General features: G+C 38.7%; 1 protein-coding gene across 1 annotated transcript in view; it reads left to right on the top strand.

The window, feature by feature from the left end:
• Nucleotides 1-21,886, top strand: part of gbe1b (glucan (1,4-alpha-), branching enzyme 1b) — a 93,127-nt gene that overhangs the window by 7,469 nt on the left and 63,772 nt on the right. Inside the window, exons 2-7 of the mRNA XM_031751231.2 lie at nucleotides 4,837-5,006; nucleotides 9,546-9,661; nucleotides 11,885-12,010; nucleotides 12,936-13,071; nucleotides 16,189-16,279; nucleotides 18,759-18,968. Coding sequence (XP_031607091.2) covers nucleotides 4,837-5,006; nucleotides 9,546-9,661; nucleotides 11,885-12,010; nucleotides 12,936-13,071; nucleotides 16,189-16,279; nucleotides 18,759-18,968 — 849 coding nt within the window. The remainder of the gene's footprint in view (nucleotides 1-4,836; nucleotides 5,007-9,545; nucleotides 9,662-11,884; nucleotides 12,011-12,935; nucleotides 13,072-16,188; nucleotides 16,280-18,758; nucleotides 18,969-21,886) is intronic.

Below are 21,886 nucleotides of genomic sequence, written 5' to 3'. Positions count from 1 at the left end.
GTGGTAAACATTAGACCTTGAAACATTAACAAATTAGCATTGTCACTGTGTGTACTGTGTATATATAAAGTGTGTGTGTGTATATATATATAAAGCACCGTGCGTACTAATTGAAACTGTGTTGCTTTCTGTCAGATAAAGTAAAACAGACTGATTGTGGTCACGGTCGTGCTTTTTCCAAGGCAGGAAAAACCCTACTGCATATGACACTAGAATCAACAGAAAGGTGCCATGGTAAGCTTCTCCTTGTGATTGATAAATGAAAAGTGTTATAAGATGAAGAACAGATCCTTGAAAAAGGTTCTCAACCAAGCCCAAGTTTTGTAACTTAATATAAATGTGACAAAATCTCCAAAGAGACCCTCCTGCCCAGCTCCCAAGAGAGAAATTCTAGTTGGCATCCACTCCTGCTGCTGGGCATGGGAAGAGCTTGACTATTCAACTTTTCTTTGTGGTTTTTTTGTCTTCGGATTATCCAATCTCGACGTCATGCTGCTCTGCTTTTTTGCCCACTCCACTTCAGTCTCCTGCAGAGTTTGTTTCTTTTGTGGCCCAGAGGAGGGAAGATCTTCTCCCACTGGAGATGATCGATTCTCCACTGCTTCTCTCTGTGCTTCAGAGTTGAAGTCAAGTTTTTCCAGCTGTTTCTGAGCCCCATTTCTCGTATTCAGGAGAGTGTCTCCAGCTGGTCTGCTTTCTTGGACGATATTTGAGCCTCAGATTTCTCAATGATGAGCTCTTTTCTGGCTTACCTTCTCAAGCACCTGCTAAACCCTAACTCTGATTTTCAATAGAGCTGTTGCCAGCTCATTAGCTTCCTTTTGTGCCTTCTGGACTTTGGTCTTGCTTTCAGCAGAGCTTTATCCAAAGGTCTATGTTTTCCCTCTTGTCCTCATGGTCTCAGCGTGTAACTTTGAGAAAAATAGCAAACATTTCTACTTAGAGATGTTTGAAATCACAGCCTTGCATAAAGGGAGTGGTACCTCAGTGTATTTGAGGGGCACATAATATTATGAAAAACCCAAATATTAAATTAATTATTTCCGGACAAATGCCGTAGTTTTAACTCATTTTTATGACTTCATAAGCACAAAGTTCTGCCCATGTGTAATGAGACCTTATTTGATTAATGGTACTGTTAAGTGTTTTTGGCCTCGGTTGCTGTTCTTAGGGTAATCACCAATAAAGTGTAAAACACCCATGTGCACAACAATGTAAAAAAAAAAAAAAAAAAAAAAAGCCTGAAAAGGAAAATGCGTTTTTCGATCAGATTTTTAGTATTGAACAGAAACTACCAAAACATAAACCAAAAGGACTGACACCACATGGGATTTAAGTAAAAGCCCGGCTGTTTATTTTGACAAGCTTTTGTAGCCTGGAAGGCCCTGGGGGGCTCTGGTCACCCTCCAAGTCAGCTGATTGTCAGCAACATTATGTCAGTACCACCTCCCAAGATAGTGAGAGGAACATAACTCTAAAGCATTACATTTGATATACAGAAACGTATTAAACATAAGGTTCCGACCGATCTTTTCTTTGTGTCCGGACTAATTATTAGGTATGAATGATTGATGAAGTTAGGGGTTTTGTGCCTATTGTGGATTAATACCTAGAACTCACTTTGGCTATAATCAGTTGGTCCTCTAAAGTTGCAGGCAATTTAATAAATCCAATGAAGACTACTACAAGACTACAAGGTACAGATGTCTGCTGTTTAGTTAAACCATGTATATCCCACAGATATACATATATCATATATTCTAAATGAATCCGTAGTTGCTCATCTTGTACAAAAATAACATCATTCTTATGGTGTCCTTATGCAGTTGTACATAGCAACAACATAGTTACTTTCTAAGCAAACATTATTGAAAGAATATTCTGTCTTTGCAGTTTAAACCAAACTTATAGCTTTTAAAGAATATTCGGCTAACTTGATATTTTAAGTGAAAATGTGTTTTCTGTCTGAAACTGTCAGTTATCTGACATGGGGATGAGAATTTTGGTGTATGAAGTGGTGTTGCAGTAAGTGTGATCTCTCAATTGTGCCACAGGATATTTTTCTTTTCCAATATCTTTGTAGATAGAGAAGTTATCTAAACCAAAAGATAAGAGATCCAGGACAGAAATCTGTTCTTCACATCTATAATCTCCCACTGCTCTATTACCACTGAATGGGAGACGGGACAAAACACTTTTGTAATTTCAAGCCACAGGGATTAGTAGTGTCTCTAGTCATTTGCTACCTCAAAATGAGCAGCGGTGTATCTCACGGAAACTGAAATATTGCTTTGTTCTATAGAGAAGTCTGTTATAAAATTCAGCCATGTACCAGAGGTCTCTCATCTTTCTTAGTCCATAATCAATATTTTGGTATTGATAATGGACCCCAGCGTTATGTAAAAGGAGTTGATTGGTAAACAGTGTTCTTTCATATCAAACTTTAAGCTTCACTAAATAGTATATAGAATTTGTTAGTTTGCTGTATGTCTTCCACCTTGAAGTTTGGGAATATTAACACTTTACAGCTTCTTTCCACTGTTGTCAAAGGGCTAAGAACAGCATAATTCGGGTTTATGGCTCTTAATATGCAAAGAGATCAAGTACTAATAAGATATATCACATTGCATAATGATTATATTTTTTTTAAACATCTGACTACAATTGAAAATATAAAATGTACACATATTTTCATTGTCTGACAAATAATCTAGTTTTCAGGGAACACAAGGAGGAAGAGAGAAGTTGTGGGGAGACTGCTAGTTTTGCAGTCATGATTCTGATCTGTTTGCTTTAGGACTTCATGGCTAACAGTGAAGAAAAGTGGGTGGAGATGGTAGAATGTTTCGCAGACAAATTTTGACTATGGATACCGTGTGCAGTCCAGTACTGTGGGTACTGTAGTAATCTGTAGAATTTGCAACTAATGTAAAACATTTGGATATTTATGGAAATATAGAGCCAGTGCGAGGATTGAGGTGAGGAGAGTTAACAACTTAATCCAAACTCAATTTTTAGATAAATGCAAAGGGCACAAAGGGGAGATATACTGCATCTGTTTGATTTATATTTGATAGACGTAACATTTGTTTTTGCTGTACCTTTAACCCATCCAACCAAACTCATTATCTTTTATCTGAAGTAGAACCCAATGTAAAAGATGACTGCATCCATACATCATTGGATTTTGGCTCTTGAGTCCCTCTGCTCCAACCTCCTTGAACCCATTAGCAATGATAACAGACATGACTTTCATGCCTTCTAATACTGTGGCAGTGAAGCACTGCTACTGTGTGAATCCATCCTTTGTCCCTTTTCTCAGTATATTCTTGAAACTGTGACAAAATGGCAAAGGAAGCATGTGGCAGCGTTCGTTGGACTTAAAAGGTTTACATTTGGCAACCACTGTCTGTACCCACTATGCTCAACACAGGGAGCAGCTGCTGAGAAATGGCGCTGTTACTTCAGCCCATCATCACTAGCCCCAGGGCATTCATAGGCCAGTCTGAGCTTGGCTTCAGGGCTATAGGGGAGGGAGTGCACTTAACTCTGCTGGTTGCAAGAGACTTTTTTTTTTTACCAGGAGGGGATCTGATATGGACACCAGCTTGGCTGCAGGAACTTAAGTGAGATAAATTGCAAAGTAGTTAGTCTGTCCTTTGCAGTTGAAGGTAACGGACAGGTTTATCTCTCAGGATATGTCTGTAGTCACACATTCTTGATGCTATGAGGCAGGTTTGCATCCTGAGGGTAGACCTTGGAAACTTAATGTGAGCACAGAAATATTATGAGCCGCTGAATGTGCTTGTTTTTTGGGGGGGGGGTTCTCCCCCAAAATATATCTTGTATGGACGACTTTCATATGCATATCGATACATGCATGAAGTGCATAAGAGAATGTTTTAACAGTTATGATGTTCTAGTGTAGAACAACATGAATGAATGGTGAGACCTTCTGACTGTGATTGTATTGTGAGAAACTGAATATTGACAGAGTACAGCAGAAGAGCTTCATTTTCCGATAATTGAATCAGAATACTTTATTAATCCTTAAGGGAATTATGTAGGATTTTGATTTTATAATTTGGTGCTTAGTAATGATTTTTTTGTGTGTGTTTACCTTGCTCTTGTGTTGCCTTACTTGCAAGTAAATTTAAATAATGTAAATAATTTTTCTTTATATGAACTGAAAAATGTTTATAAATTAATATACGATATTCTGTTTTTGTTTTTTTATATATGTAAATTATGACACTAGAATGAAATAGAAAGCCTTTGTATGGTACCTTTCAAAATACAATTAGCAGAAATTGGGAGAGCTACTCATGGTTAGTGCACAGTTACACAGCTAATTAAAAAATAATTAGATAAATATATACATAAATACACAGTTAAATAAAAAATAACAATTGCACAGTGAGGAATTTCACAAGAATGATTTTATTGCGTATTTTGAAAGTTACACAACGCTAATTCTTCCACTAACAGAGAGTAAACATTAATGAAAATGAAAAATCTTAAAAAAAAACAAATAAATCAGTAAGTTATTAAAGCATTAACCTCAGACTTATTATAAATACACAGCCGATTCGATCCAGAGAAAGTTACTGTGGAGAAAAAAAAAGGGAAAAAAGGGAACATGCCAGCTGAAGTAGAAGCAGAGGAGACAGCTTGATGCAATGGGAGGAAAAATCAGTTGCAAGTTATTCTGTGCAGAATTCCTGAAATCTATTCAGCATAATACTGTATAATATCAGATATAGTCATCAAATGGTACATTAACTGGAGGACTTTCATTCATGCATGTTTTTTTTATGTGTTCTCTGTGCTTTAAAGGTATGAGTTGCTACAGAAGCAACTTTTCCTGCTGGAAGAGGCTGAGGGAGGCTTTGACCAGTTCACACGCAGTTACAATACCTTCGGTGTGCAGCGAAGGCCTGACAACAGCCTGTATTTTAAAGAATGGGCTCCAGCTGCAGAAGCCCTCTTCCTTACAGGCGACTTCAGTAAGTAGCTTGAGAAGAACTGTCTGATCTGTCTGTGACACCAGGGTGCTGTGCATGTGATATCCGAGTTGTTTCCTTTAAGCTTAGTGAACTTTCTTGCTGCGTATAATTCTTGACACAATGTGGATGTGGACACCCTTAAGGTGGAAAGTTGTCACTGTCACCTCAATGCTGTGTCTTTTTTCAGTGCTTCATGTGCTGGGCAAGCTCCCATTTGTTTTACTCCCAGCAGAAATCCTCATTATGCTTAAAAAAAACATAGGTCAAGCTGGTAGATTTCTACAGTAGCAATCATTTTCTAAATAAAATTAAAATACAAAAAATGCTAATTAATTTGAAGCTGCATAAACAGTTTGAACACCCCCCCCAAAAGAGAAGAGATTTCAGTGCAGACTGAAAGGTTGCATGTCTTCATAGTGCATTAAATAAAAAATTTGACATTTTTGTGCTCCTGAACACAAAAGGGCCAGAAATTAAGAAAACGCACAGTGTGTGCCGTGTTTCGACAGTATCATCACTTTTGATCAGCCGACCTGGGAGTTGGAAATGTGGAAGATATTGATTACACAGGATAAACTTGCATACTGAAGGGTAGCTTTTGAATGTTGGGAGTGTTTGTTAATATTTTAGCAGCTAGTTATTTCATCATTGCTTGCAAAGTTGTTGAGAGTGCAACCTCTGTGTTTGCACTGAAATCTCTATTCCCTCTGGTCCCAACTTTGGAAGTAATTTCAGGTTAATAGACTTTTGGATTTTATTTTTAGTAATGGATGCAGTGGAAAATACAGCAACATTGTTTCGTTTTATCATCCTTAAGATGATTGATTGAGACAAGCTCTCATCTCTCAACTGTTTTTCACAACCATTATTATTATTATTATTAGTCCCTGTTCTCCCCCCTTGGCAAAAGTTTTCCAAAGTTATTCATTCCTTAGGAAGATTTTATGTATGCATGCACTGTTAATTGGTAAAGAGTGTGCAAAACCGCACACGATATGCAAAAAACTAGCAGTATGTTTATTGTCTATAGACATTTTCTGTGCTACTTAGTTCTGTCTCTGCCACCCCCTCTTTCCATAGTTCCTCTGTTCTGTTTCCTTCTTTAATTATCTTCCCAGGACCTTGGGCAGCAGCTCAATTCCAACATTCAATTCTGCAAGAGATTACATTTTGACACGGCTCAGTCATATTATTTGATTTCAATTTCATAGTAAATGTGGAAACACCCCAGCAGCCCTAGTCATGAATATGGTGCAGGTTGGGTGCATAATGCACTATGTTTTTGGTTTTTTTTCAGAGGAGTTTAAGAAAAGCAAGATAAATAAATTGTTAAAAAATATGACTTGGCCTCCCTGTGAAAAGTGTTGCCGCAGTATCCGGTCACTTCTTGAGCATCTCTTTTGATTTGTTCTCTATCCTGCAGCTGTTATTGCTCATGAATAACAAGAAGATGTGGGTTTACAGAATAAAACATCCTAAAATGACATGCCGAGGTGGTCACTTTACAATAAATGTTTTGTGTAATAATGTGTTCCTCAGTCAGTGGCAGTTGTGAGTGTGGAATTAGCACATTATGAATATGCCTTTCTGTTGTTGTCTCAGAGATAAAATTCAGTGAGCAGTGAAGTGGTGTTTTATCAGTTTTTCTTTTAGATGACTGAGCCTGCTGCTTTTACTCGGTGTCGCAAAAGTCACAAGATACTGGAGAATAGTGCTGGAAAAAAACAAACCAAAAAAAAGGGAGGGGGGGGAAGCGCAACGAGGAATTATGTAAGAGGGTTTGGAGGGCGGGGTGGGAGTGGGGGGGTTAAATTGTGCAAAGACAGATTGTACAAGTCAGAGAAATAAAGTGGTGTTTGGACCACAGGGGGGATATTGAAATGGAACAAAAGCCACAGTGATGACTACAACTACAAGCTGTTGTTAGCACAAGACAAAGTGGCAACACACTGCAGTAATAAGGAAGACTGAAACTGCTAATTGTTATATTTACTATTAAAATTAATGAAACACCCTGTGGTCTGACTCTAAAATTTCTCATTGTGCCACCTCCTAGTGGTTAAATAAAGCACAGACATAAGACACATGTATTTTCAGTCTCTTTTCCTTCTGTAAATTAAAAAGTCTGCTATGAGATGCTGTTTTCACAAAAGCGAGACAATGATTTTAAAAAGACCACAAGCAAGATGGAAGTGAGATGGCGGTATAACATGCAGCAAAAATAATTTGACATGTATGTACAGTATGTTGGCTATTTGGCTACTGAAGTGTCCAGTGCTCAAATTGCAGTACCATGCCAAAGAGAGCCACCCCTCATTTCTTCATATTTTTAAGGAAAAGGGGGAATGGGTACAGCAGATTATTGAAACATATACAAATATACATGGAAATTTAGTATGTAAGGCAAAACCAGAGGCCGTACAATTCTAACAAGCTTGAAAATCAATATTTGGTTTGACCACTTTTATTCTTCAGCACAGACTGAGCTTTCTTAGGCAAGCTTTCTTGTCATTTCTTTAAGGAGTCTTCAGGAACTCCACTACACCAGCTCCTTCTTTGGATGTTGGCTGCCTTTTGTTCTGTTCTCTATCAAGATGATCCCACACTGCTTCAGTAGTTGAGGCCAACTCATGTCTGTTGGTGTCTCTGTTCGGCTCCACTTTCGTGTTGACTGTGTGTGGTGTCATTGTTCATTGACCACAATTTGAACCCAAAATTTCAAATTTCCAGTCAAGTCCAGTTCTTGTGTAATTTGTCCCACTTCAGCCTCTTCTCTCGGTTTCCTTAAGAATGGCTTCTTGACAGCCACTCTTCCACTGAGACTATTTGTGATGATGGATCAGTTGAAAGGCCACTTGCATCTCTCCGGTCTTTTGTGTCAGGTCTTTGCTGTGTCTTATCCTATTTTGTAAGGACATGACTTTCAGATATTGCTCACCAGTCGTAGATAGGATTTTAGGCCTGCCACTTCTTGTGTTGCCCTCTGCTTTTCTTGTTTTTGGTAGTATATGCATGTGTGGGTGTCATTTTTTTTCTGTCTGTAAACATGAGAGCCTGAAAAGTTTTTTTTTTTTTTTTAAAGGATTTATTGGTTGAATAAAGCTTATAACCTTACAATTAGAAACTATGAATCTTACAAATAAAGGTATGCATTATCAACCTATACAAAGTATCGTATACAGATTAAAAATGTGTCACATTTGAACTTTGACCTATCCCCAAGGTCAATAGAATGTTCTTGGGGTAAATGTGATAATAATGCTATATAGAGCAATGTGGAACTATGACATGTTGGAATTCTTAATGTCACATTACTTTGGACCTCTAACCTTTTCTTCAGGCTCAAATAAGGTCAAACTTTCATAAAATGCCTTTTATCTTTAAAACTATGCTCCACATTCAGCCCTCTTTGTTCATATCGGTAACACTTAGGAAATTATACTGTTGTATGGGGATTCACATTATTGTTTGCATCCAGAAATGTTACATTTAACCTCTGATCTCCTTTTATATTTCACATCTGCCTTTCTTTCAAGTTAACCCTGAAATGCTTCATATCTTTAAAAAGTATTGTCAAGACAAATGGATTGCAAGAAATGGAGTGCGTCTTGTTTGCTCATATTTTTTAACGTGACACACGGCAACCACGCAGAGAGATGCCAAGTTTACAGCTAACAGCTCTTTGGAAATCACCATGTTGGTGCAAAAATTCTATTTTATGCACGTCAAACTGTGGTATCTTTGGAGTTTTTCATAGATTCACTTAAAGAAATCACAACAAATGATGTCTTTTCAGGACAGGCAGCTAGTATCAAAGTGTCTAAAGATATATTTAAATTTGGCTCTTTGCTAAGTTGTCTGTGCAGACACAATGCTTGTTCATCCCTTCAGTTGAGTTGGGTGCTTTTTTTTTTTTTTTTTTTTTAAAGCCTGAATGATTCATAGTTCAATGTTAAGTAAAAAAATAAAATACCCATCAGCGTTTTAGGACTGAAGAATAAAAAGATTCCAAGAAAGCGTGGCTCACTGGAGGAAAAATATTAAAAAAAAAAAAATGAAAGGTTGTTCAAGACTTTTGCACAGTACTGTCTTTTTGTCTTGTTTTTACTTTTCCCCAATCATTTAAAAAAATGCCTTTTTTCCAAAAAAGTTAACCTCTAATATGATGCATTTTTACTTCTAATGTCACACAAATAAACAATTTGAGACTGAAAACTAATTCTTCACACTGGAACAAATGACACATACAAAATTGTGACATGTTTTTCAAACTTGTTCATTTAAAAATCCAGGAATCAGATAATTTAATGTGAAGAAAATCAAGCTACTCATACAGGTACTCATACAGGTAAAGACAGAACAGACCAGTTCTGTCTTTGGCAAAAGAAGCCAAAGACAGAAAAAAAGACAGATATACATTTTCTTTCCACTGCATGCAACTTTCTTTAATCCAGCTGCAGCTTATTAGAATTCATGTTTGTGTCCACATTGCAAACCAATTAGAGTGACGTGTGTAAATGCTGTCTGTTTCTCCTATAGATGGCTGGGACAAATTCTCCCACCGCTACACGAAGAAAGAATTTGGCAAGTGGGAACTGATTCTTCCACCCAAGCATGACAACTCTCCAGCTGTGGATCATAACTCTAAACTCAAGGTAGAGAACAAAACATCTTCATGCTTATTTTCACACCCTCAGTAGGTGTCATCTTGCCTCAGTGGCACAGGGACTTGTCACTGTAATGTTCGTGGGAGATTCCCTGTCATGTGTGGTGTCTTATGAACCAAGTGAAAACCTGGCGTGTCGCCATCAACAACATGTCATACTCACAGTGCAGAAGGGAGATTACTGTATGTACACAATCTGCACAGTGGAGAGTAGACACACCTGAGGAGCCCAACTGATGGCTTTTATTTCTGCTCCCATCTGTTGCGGGTATCCCTCAGGACATTGTGCCCCGTTTGTTCGGCACAAAACACAGTCCACAGTGGGTGTACATGATTGGTTTTAAGCTCTAGTAAATAATTCATCAGGGTTAAATGCAAAAATGCACCCTCCCATTATGCATTGTCTCCCAAACAAACAGCGTGGATGAGAAATAACCCAGAAATGAGATGCCAGGCATGGAGTGGATGGCATCGCCGCGGCACTCTCCTTGGGACCGGGTCATCGTTGGCAAACTCCTGCGCCCTGGACAGGCTGCCCGGCTCCCATTGTCAGCGGAGGTCAGTCTAAGGACGATAAGAAGCAGATGGAAACGCTGGCACCTGGCCTTTCGTTGTGCACCCCCGCTGCCTATGAATGGCTGTCTTGCTGTGAGCCCCACTTTAGAATTAGTTCCACAGCACTCCCTCGTGGAAGCACAAGCCTAGCTCCAATCACTCTCATGTAGAGCAGCTTGCCCTTCCATCCCCTTTGTTCAGTGCCCAATTTGTCTCCATAAACAAGCAGTGTCCTTATGTGGGTACAGTATTTATGACGTTTATGATGCAACTATGCAAGACCGTAGAGAATGAACAGAAGCGTTATCTAACCGATCAAAAATGCTTTTCTGTCCTCACCTAACTTCTTGTATATTGCCCAGTTCTTAGTTGTTTTTCCTGTTTATGCACCCCCTCAGCCTTACCAGCCATCTGATTTTTCTTTAATGTGCCTAATTCTGGCCAATTTGTGTGAAGGACCACCGCTCTGTCAGGCTTTATGCCAGTCCATTTATCCAACTATCTTTTCCTAATCCTATAAACTGTGAAGCATGTCATAAGGGGAGCCAGGCAGCTAACCCCAGGTGGCCTGGCCATAATGAAAAAACCCCAGAGGGGAGTCTGGCCAACAGCTCACAGGCAGGTGGCATTGGAACAGTCATTACTTCACAACAGTAGCCAGAATTAGTTGGGTTATAATGCCTGTTTCTGCAGGGGACAAAACAGGGTGAACACATACTGTGGGAAACACTACAGGATCGATTTCTTGGTGGGTTTTTCCAACTCTCACGCTGGCTTTCTCCTTTCTTATTTGACTGATGGAGGCAAAGTAACTTGTCAGATTTCCAAACTATATTTATTTTACCCCCTTCCAATCCCGAATTGCAGACATAATAGATGAGAGGCAAAGGATAATGATTTAGATTTCCTATTTTTCTAAATTGCTCCCTGGCTCAAATCCCCTCTCAACATGGGTCTGTGGCTTTGTTAAAACCAATTAAAGAGCTGCACCCCTCAAAATACAACAGCATAAATCGCCACTGAATCCAAATTTACTGCAACAAGTTTTCTAGTCAATACTGTACTGTGGCTTTCTGTCCCCTACATCGTGCCATGTCTGCAGTGCTCCCAGAGAGCCATGCATAACACTTTTAAAGCTGTGAATTTGGCATTGGAGAGTAGGAACTGGCTTTCTGGAAAAGGGGCGGTTTTCATCAACAGTTTGCACCATCTTTCTTTATAATGGATAGGGAGCAACAGCACAGTTTTATGATGTAAGCATTTCATGGCTAACAGATGTAAATAAATATTGACTTTAATATTAAATACATCCAGGGGCCGCATAATGCAGGAAGCAAAGAAGACCTTTTGAGGCCTCTGACTGTGCTTTGCTGATCTTTTTTACTTTTTTCCCCGACTTCTGTAGCTTTGTCTTTTCCATTTCACTTTAGATTACATACAGATATCCTTCATCCCCTTCTTCTGTAGGTTTTTAATCCAGAATGTAGACACCTCAACATGCATCGTGGTGTCTGTTATCTGTCTGCTTATTAGATGTCCATGTCGCTTATGCAAAGTGACTGTCATGCCCACCCAATTTTTTTTCTTTTCTTCAATGCCCTGTCATTGTTTAGGTGCCCTTGCTGTAACGTAACACTCATTTGTCTTATTTTCCCAGGTGGTGGTTCACACAAAGGAGGGACAGCGTCTTTACCGGATCTCGCCTTGGGCAAAATATGTGACCAAGGAGGAGAAAGCCATCATCTACGACTGGGTTCACTGGGATCCCCCTCAGCCTTACATAGTAAGTTACAAAATGTCAAAACTGACTTTTGCCTAAAAAAATAGATGCATGAAAACCACCTGCACATTCGTTTAGTGTTTTTCATTTCCATGTGGTATTAGTTACTACCAGCTTTGGAGCTGGATTTGGTTTCATGTACAGAGTTGATCAGTGTCTTGTTGCAGTAGTAAGTGTAACAAATAATGAGTGCCAGGAAATGAAAATTAAATGTCTGTCATTTTTTAAAACCGCTCATCCCCTTAATTATTATGAATTTTTTTTATAAAAAAAAGCTTTTAGACAATGCTAATCGTTGAATATTGTGTTCCTAAAACCACAGTTTATGTTGTGCTACCCTCTACATTCACCATTCCTCCTTGAAATGAGGAACAGTCATTGTAAATCAGCTTTGCCTCTCATATGCAAAGCTGTTGTGGCCATTCTTAATGTGGGTGCTCGATGCTGCTGATTTGAGTGAGGCTGAATGTGTCTCAATGCTACTTGATGTCCTTAGCCCAAGAGTGAACAAGCAAAACACTAAGAGGCTATTAAAGGCCACCTTGCCTTCTTTATCACTTGTTATTTGGCACCATTTTAATTAGAGGGGCCCTCTTACTGGCAGTATATTTGTTTTATTTACAAGTAGTTCAATCATGCACTTGAAATGCTGTGTTCACAAGGCTTGGTGGGTAGCCATCAGGAAATGGGCACTATGTATAAAAGAAATCCTTCTCCTGTTGTGTAACACTGATAGCATGAATCATAAATATTTTTATTGTTTTACGTGTGTGCAGCTATCCGTCTCGGCGAGGAGATATTTGTGCAAAAAACCCACACTTTGTCTTTATGGATCATAAGTGCTCAACAGATGTAGTTTTTAGAAGGGGGGAAAAAAGCCCCAGACTCTGCTATGATTTTGTGCATGACGTTTTGGTTACCTCTCCAGCATATCCACCCTCGACCCAAGAAGCCCACGAGCCTGAGAATATATGAGGCTCATGTGGGCATTGGCTCTCCAGAGGGGAAGATCGCCTCATACAACAACTTCACAACCAATGTGCTGCCTCGCATAAAAGACTTGGGTAAGATATGAGATGGAAAAACCCTAGCTCTGCAAGATGATTCTTCGCCGGGTCCTTCAGCTGTTTAAATCTGTAAGAAGTCTACAGCAGCCATCATGCTGTGATCCCATTCATATAACAGTCAGTAAGAGCTTTTCAGCTTGAAAATATTTTGTATGTTCTCAGCCAAGAACAGAAAGTAATGTATAGAGGTCACATACCTGCATACATGTCAATTCTGAGCCGACAGTGTGGTTGAAACAAAACATTTGAGGGGTTTTTAATATCTATTTTTCAGTAACTGTCACCACTAGTCCATAACATAGCAGACATGTCGTACAACTATGGGTACCACTGTTCCTCCAGAAACAGTATTTTCTGTGGCAGACCTGTCACACTCTGTCTAGATAATACCACATCAGCAAGTCAACATCCTGTTTACTGGTATGACCTAAAGGGATCACTGACCAGTGGATCGTGTTCTGTAAAAGGGGCTCCACAGCACAAGCCAAACTGCACAGCAGTTGTGGCTCTAAATATGACAACTTCTTACCATTTTTTTTTTTTTAATTTATTTTTTTTTTTCCATACTCATGACTCACACAGTCAGTACTAGAGAAAAGCTATCTGCCTGCCCCTGCCCCTAAGCATTTTTATCCTAACTTGTCACAGATTTTCTTTAACAGTGTATGTGTAAGTGTGTGTGTTTCATTCCTCGGGCTTCTGATTAATTCAATGTAAACCTCACGTTTACCTAATAAGTAATGTGAATTTACTTGAACTGGAAAAATAATTCCAATGGGGTACATTCACACGAGAGACTTTAGTGGTTGAAGACCGCGGTATGTCCAAATTATTGCAACCTTGTATAATTACCTTGCATTTTCATTGCCTTTGAGGTGGTTTCTTCGAAGTCAGGGACCAGATATTTAACCATGCAGTCAGTCACTGTCTTCAAAGCAACTTTGGTGCATCGAGATGGGAATAAGACTGAGTCAGTCTGTGTCAGTGATGCAATCTATCTGTGAAAATACTGTGATTAACTGTGATAAATCAGGAAAAATTTTATATCTTCTGTGCTCTGTTGTAAATCTGTTCCTGTCTACATATACAGAAATTTATACTGTATGTAGACAGAATTTTATATTAACTACTCACAGTTAGTCCATCTAGAATCTCATAGATTTGACGCAAAAATATGGTAATGTGGTTTTTGCAGGATGGGGATGTAACTGCAAAATGACACGGGCGCTTGGCAACCTTGATTTTGCATAGAAATATAACCAGAAAATTGTTTTCTGTTGACAACTCGTCATGTTGTTATTACAATGATATGCATCTGTACTCACTGGTGCAGACTGACTCACATTAAATGCAACATGTTGGCAATTGGTCTGCTTTTATAAATTAAACAACAATTATTTACAAACCGTTGGCAGTCTGTTTGAGAATGATTGAAGTCAGACGAAGTGTTTGGAGGCAGGTTGCCTTTCACCCATTGACTTGTGCTGTCGCCTTACAATCAAAAGTTGGTCACTGAAACTACTTGAACTCGCTCTAAGACAACAAAGAAAAAATTCAGCGCAGTCACCGAGCAACCCTATATTTTGCTTATGATCTTATGTATGTGACCTAAAACATCATGCAAATGTATATTTTTCACTCATTTTAAAGTAGTTAATTTTCAAGTTATCTCAACCTAAAAATAAAGAGTAGTGTTCAAACGTTGCTTCAACCTTATGGAAGAAGTACCCATTTTGCTTCTCTACCCCTATGAGCGTTGTTTTGCATTCAGGAACGCCACGCTGCACTGACATCATTAAAAGTACAGACACGATTGACACAGCAGACCAAGAGAAATGTGATCAGTCCGTTTTCTTGGTTGTGTCATCTTGTTTGGCGGTTGAGGAAACTGGCAGAGTAACTGCTGCAGCAACTGAGGGATTCTATACAATAAGGATTCTCCAGGAGGCTAAACTCCACCGTCTCTAGTGACGGTTGACTTTACCTGCCATTTCATTTTCTTGACTGAAAGAGAGTATATATAAATATAAAAAAATAGAAACTTCCTCTCACCCCAGCGCTTTGTCACAATCCTTCAGAAGGCAAAGTTTTTTTTTTTTCTTTCTCTCTAGCCTGAAAAGAGATATATATAAATAAATCTGTTCAATACAACAGTGAAAACCGCAGGGCCTCCCTCTAGAGTCCTCAGTGGCAGTTTAAAAGCCTGTTCTTCTCTTATTCATAGAGGCAGTTTTTGTAGGTCGTTTTGAAATGTGGTATATGACCTCCTGACTCTGATAGCTAGTGTTTCCCTGTTGCCACAGCTTGTCTTTAGGATACTGGAGCTTGTGTCAAAAAGGAAATGCCTGGAGCTCATACATACAGTGTGACTGACACAGGTCAAATAGTATCAACTCTTAAAGATTTTCAGATTGTTTCTGTACCAAATACTGGCCAAAACACAAAAAGAGAAGCTTTTCAGAGAATTTTTCTAAGCGTGTCTTATTCTGTGTGGCCAACCAAGCCGCACATCATAAGAATTATTTGCATTTTTAAGTGATGTTTGAAATACAAGCTGAACAGCAGGGGTTTATTAAAATTAATCATTAGAAAAGAAGATGAAGATTTGCAAGATTAATACCCCCTCTAGTTACTGCAGGGAAATTAAGCTATCCAAATACACTTAGGAACAAATAAGCACAGTGTATCCCGCTGCCATACACACAAACACCAGCGAGACAAGCCTGGTAAAATATGCATTTAAGGCAATATCATAAGAATTATTTGCATTTTTAAGTGATGTTTGAAATATATATATATATATATATATATATAAGCTGAACAGCAGGGGTTTATTAAAATTAATCATTAGAAATGAAGATGAAGATTTGCAAGATTAATACCCCCTCTAGTTACTGCAGGGAAATTAAGCTATCCAAATACACTTAGGAACAAATAAGCACAGTGTATCCCGCTGCCATACACACCAAACACATGTTTTTTGATGAATATTTTAATAGTTTCACAACAGCGAGACAAGGTTAGCTATATAATCTGGTAAAATATGCATTTAAGGCATGAAATGGGGATGAAATTTGTAATATAATAATTGCAGTGTCTCCTCTCTTGGCCCAGGTTACAACTGTATTCAACTGATGGCCATCATGGAGCATGCCTACTATGCAAGCTTTGGATATCAGATTACAAGTTTCTTTGCTGCTTCCAGGTAAATGCCATCATTTCACTAGTTTTATATATATATATATTGTATTTCGTACAAGGTAACTGTCTCTGCCAAGGAGGTTATGTTTTTGGTAGCGTGTGCTTGCGTGTCATCATTCTGTCTATAAACACGATAGCTTGAGGTTTGGAGGAATTCTAATAGAGAAGGGAGCGGGAGATCGACAGTCGGACTGGTGCTGCGGCTGCAGCGATGCGGACGCTGTACCAGTCCGTCGTGGAGAAGAAAGAGCTGAATGTAAAAGCAAAGCTCTCAATTTACCGGTCGACCTACATCCCTACCCTCAAGTCACGGGCTTTGGATAGTGACCGAAAATATGAGATCACAGATACAAGCGGCGGAAATGCGTTTCCTCCGAAGGGTGGCTGGCCTCTCCCTTAGAGATGGGGGGAGGGGTTCAGACATCCAGGAGGGGCTCAGAGTAGAGTCGCTGCTCCTCCACATCGAAAGGAGCCAGTTGAGGTGGTTTGGGAATCTGAAATGCCTCCTTGGTGCCTCCTGGTTGAGGTGTTCCGGGGATGTCCCACCGGGAGGAAGCCCTGGGGCAGACCCAGGACACGCTGGAGAGATTATATCTCTCGGCTGGCCTGGAATTCTGATAAAAGCTGTAGATGTAGAGTAGTGTCATGTTATAGGGAATGATATGTTGGGGTTCTAAATTTCACAATACTTTGGACCTCTGACCACTTCTTCAGCATTCTAAACATCACATCATCACATCATCAGGGGTCCTTCTGTCCCTCTTTGGGGGGGATACTCCCACGGGGTTTAAATCTGGGACTCTCCACCATTTGACCCTAGAACTGCAGAAGCTTCTCGGATGAGAGGTGAAACGTCTTCAAGCAACCTAAAGACGTCCAGACGCTTTTCTTTCCAAGCTCCTTAGATCACATCATACACTAGTCTGCATCCAAATATAATTTAAAATCTGATCTAATTTTTCACATTACACTGCCTTTCTTTCAAGTTGACCGCAAAATTAATTATATCCTCAAAGAAAGTATTGCCAAGAAAAATAGAATGCGTTGCGTAGTTGGTTAGAAATACAGTGTAGTATAATATTATCATGTCCAGTTACTTACAAATCAATACCCATGTTCCATTACCTTCTCCTACATAATGTTTGTGTAATCAAAGTAAATGTCTGTCATGCTACCCTAACTTACAAACTTCATAAAACAGATTTAAAGAGAACAAAAAACAACCAAAATGAGTATATATAAAATGCAATACTACTGCATTGAAAGAATAGAGAAATATATATAAGAAGTGCTTCTTCTAATATATTTGTCTATTGAAAAGAAAGAGAAAGTGTAATCATACTGGGAGTAAAATGGTGGCCCAGTGAAATATCTGAAAGACAGACTTAAGGTATCCAGTATCACACTTTACCACCTGAATGCATTTGATCTTTAAAGCGGCTGCAAAATGTTTTAAAGTTGTTGATGTTTTATTTTGAGGGTTGAATGAGTGTCACAAAAACAAACTGAGTGAGCAACTTTCTCCTCAACTCAGTCACCTCAAATCAAGGTTAGGAAGTCTGACACCAGCAATAATCTCTCTGTAAATACATTTTCTGTTAATCCACAGAGTGGGGAGAGTCGTAGATAAAGGTGGACTAGTCTGAGTCTTTATCTTCTTTCAGAGATCCTCCTTCCTTGCTCAGAGTAGGGCATAGTTATATATATTGTAATTTCACCCTTGATTGATCGCTTAGTGTCATTTAAAACCTCAGTGGTTGAATACCGGAAAGCAGGATAATCCTGTCACTATGTGTCCTATTTTTTATTTATTTTTTTAAAGGAAGCTGATATGATGATTCCTGGGAGGATGGGATGTTAGAGATTGGATAATATAAGGTGTGGGATATCGATGTGTACACATACAGTTGTGTTTTTCAGTGTCCCGTGAATTCCACAGTAAGACTTTACTGTATATGTCCTGTAGAAAAGGGTAATATAAAATATCTATCCAATGACAAAAGCTAACTTTACTATAGCCAAAGTGTGACTGTGCTTGTACAATAATGTACTGCTCAATGCTGTTGTGATTATTTGAATTGCAAACATTTTAATGAAAATATAAATTCATTGTTGGTTTGCACTTAGTCTTAAATGGGCTTTTTGTCAATGTGACAGCAATTTTAGAAAGAATAAAACCAATGAGTAGGAGTTAAGATCTGCTTGACAGGTTTATTGTTGGGGAAATTGAAACAACTCAGAAAATATATGTAATGTAGGTCCTTGAATGTTTTTTTTTTTTTAAGCTTGTGTTTACATATGTGCATGCTGTTAGTTATGTGCTCAAAACAGTCCAATTATAGGGGGAAAAAAGGTTAGTCTGACATATTCCAGTTGTAACTTGGATGATTTTCTTTGAGTGGCAATTTTGAATAAACCTAAACTTCAGGGTTAAGCTTGTGTAGTAGCCTAATGTGAGTCTGAATGTGTGTGTTCATTTGTAGCCGCTATGGGACCCCAGATGAGCTGAAGCAGCTGATTGATGTGGCTCATTCAATGGGGATTTTGGTGCTCCTGGATGTCGTTCACAGCCACGCGTCCAAGAACACGGAAGATGGCTTAAATCGGTTTGATGGATCCGACTCTTGTTTCTTCCATTCTCCACCCAGAGGGGAGCACAGCTTGTGGGACAGCCGTCTCTTTAACTACTCCAGGTACTTTTTTTTTTTTTTTTTTTTCCAAGTTCACCATTAAGTGAACCTTATCTTTTACTTTGTAACACATTTGTACAGTATACATACAACATCATTTTGGCTTGCTGGTATAAAGGATGAAGTGATTAAAAGTAAACTGTCCATTTGTACAATTTAATAAAGTATGTAAACAAATATACCTGCGAACAGGTGTGTTTTTATAAAAACAGTTTGTATAGTTTTTATAACTTTTTAATAAGTATCCAGGTTTATGACAAATTCAGACCATGTCATCTGAATGTTTTAGCAATTAAATAAAGTTTCATTAGACAACTTTTTTTCCGGTCTTCTATTGACCAGTCTTGTTTGAGCCCATGTGATTTGTAGCCTCAGTTTACTGTTCTTAGCTGACAGGAGTAGTATCCGGTGTGCTCTTCTGCTGCTGTAATGCATTTGCTCCACGGTTTGATGTGTTGTGCATTCAGAGATGTTCTCCTGCAGACTTTTCTCCTAGCCCTTATCCTCTAACCTATTGCATTAACACCACATTTTTCCCCAGAGAACTACAACTCACTGGAATTTTTTTTATCTTTTCAGATTACTATCTGTAAACCCTAGTGATGGTTATGTGGGAAAATCCCAGCAGATCAGCAGTTTCTGAAATACTAAGCTGTCTGGCACAAACAGCCATGCTGCGGTCAAAGTCCCTCAAATCTCCTCTGATACTCAGTTTGAACTTCAGCAGGTTGTTTGACCATTCCTAAATGCACTGACTTGCTGCCATGTGATTGGCTAATTAGACATTTGTGTTAAAACGCAGTTGAATAACTGTACCTAACAGACTTGCTGGTGAATGTCTGAACACTGAGGGATAATAGTTAAGTCATGTTTACTCGGTCACTTTGATACAGTATTATTTTCAATTGGTGGGGGAAAAAAAAGTCTTGAAGATTTTACAAAATATAACTAAATCACAATGTGATTACTTACTCATATAAAGCAGTAGTAAAAATGGACATGCTGTGTAATATTAAAAGGTCTGCCATAAACCAAAACCACAGAACTAATTTACTTTACGTTCTTTATACCATTTAAATTTACTGTGACTAACATCATCCTGATTGGACATTATTTATTTTTGAAACCTTTTAGCATGATTTAAAAGCAAACTCATCCCTGCTATTTCTACTCCGCCATTATACTGTACCTGCCGTGGAGATTTGAATGTTACATACTGTAAGACATTGAACTTATGATGAAAACACACTTTGTCTGCATCAGCTACATATAAATGTAAACACGTGTAAAGATTGATGAATGAGGATAAATGGGAACCTGCCATATCACTTGTTACATTTTCTCAGACTGCCTTGTACAGAAAGATTTGTTGAAGGTCAAAACCAACTCTCAAAAATGGCAGATTGCATCGCTCAACCAAACGGCCGTGAAGTAAGGCACTGATATATAGGGGAAGTGTAATGAACGAGTGGTTAACTGAAAATTCAAGTTTCCTCCTATTGCCTCGATTTTTTTTTTTTTTACCTTTTTGTACATTTGTTCAGCTAGGATCGTCACAGTGTTGCAGAGATTTGGTGATGTTCGTAGTTTCAACTAATTGCAAAAGTGTTAGAAAACAGATGAAAGGCCATAAATAGGCAGGTAATATTTTCTGTCTCTGCTGGTGCTCAATGTACACCAAAACTATCGACTGGTGTTGTTGTTGGCCCTGTTAATTGGGTGTCTCTCTTGCCTCTGTACCCTGAAAATGATCCCAGCACACATTAAAGAGGAACAGACGCTGTTGAGTCTATCAAATGCCTTTTTGAACTCGCTTTTAATAAGTGTGTGTCAGTGTGCAGCACTTTCCAATATATTATACAATGCTTAGTGTCAGGCAGGGGGGCTATAATAAGAGAACAAGGTTCTTCTTTCATTAGTTATTGAACCCTCCTCGTATCAGAAGCACTCATTAGACATGGTGCAGACATATGCCACAACTGGGAGGCATATGAGGAGTCATTTGTAAAAGCCCAAAGGAGCTCTACAATGTCATAGCCAGTTCATTTGTCTTCTTTGCCTCTCGCAGGATGTTTGGACATGTCGTTTGTGTCAAGCTTTCTGTTACTTTCTTTGGAAGGAAATGAACCTCAGAGGCTACCCGTGAACCTTGTGGGATACACAGTCTGTTTTTAATCAAGCAGCCTTGCTATCAGCCATCACAGTCTGACCATGATGTTCTTATTAGGTTGACAGAAGCTGACTGATACAAGCTATCGGAGCAAACGCACATTTTCCTTGTTGCTGCCTTTTCTGCTTTGCTTCCACTTGTGCATCTTTATCAAAGAACACCTTTTTTGTTGTATGTGTTCCACTTCAGCTTTTCCTCATAAAACATTCAACACAGTCCAGAGAGAATGCTGTTTAGATAGATGCCTGCTATCCAATTTGTTAACTTGAGTTGCCTCTGAGTCAAATGTGTCTGCATTCAGTATTAAGAATGTCTGGCTTTGCAAACATTGGTTCCAGGCTCCAGGAATGCTAGAAGTGGGTTTGCTGTTGCTGAATACAAACTTGGCTATGCAAGAAGCGAGCTGCATTGAAACTATAAGGAGGCATGCATATGCTGGTGGTTGTTAAGCCATTCTTAGCATTTTTAAATAATGTACATTGCTAAATTGTACCAAGTAAATAATAAATGTACAAAAATATTTTAAGCATTCGTGCTGTAATGTCATCCATCCACCTGCCATATTTTCACGTCTTTGCTGTATAATCAGCATTCTAATATTAGATGTGTTTATTAATTCGTTTTAAAGGAAAACATTCATAGCTTTCATAGTCTACTTCTTAGAATTTTCTTTCATTTTATTTCTACTTTAGGCAAAAACAGCCAACTTTTGCTTGAAAATTTCCTTTGAGCTGAAATGTCTTAGATGTTC

This window comes from Oreochromis aureus, linkage group 14 (genome assembly GCF_013358895.1).
Source record: "Oreochromis aureus strain Israel breed Guangdong linkage group 14, ZZ_aureus, whole genome shotgun sequence".
In the NCBI taxonomy this organism is placed as follows: Eukaryota; Metazoa; Chordata; class Actinopteri; order Cichliformes; family Cichlidae; genus Oreochromis; species Oreochromis aureus.
This window is presented reverse-complemented; position numbering and strand designations above follow the sequence as displayed.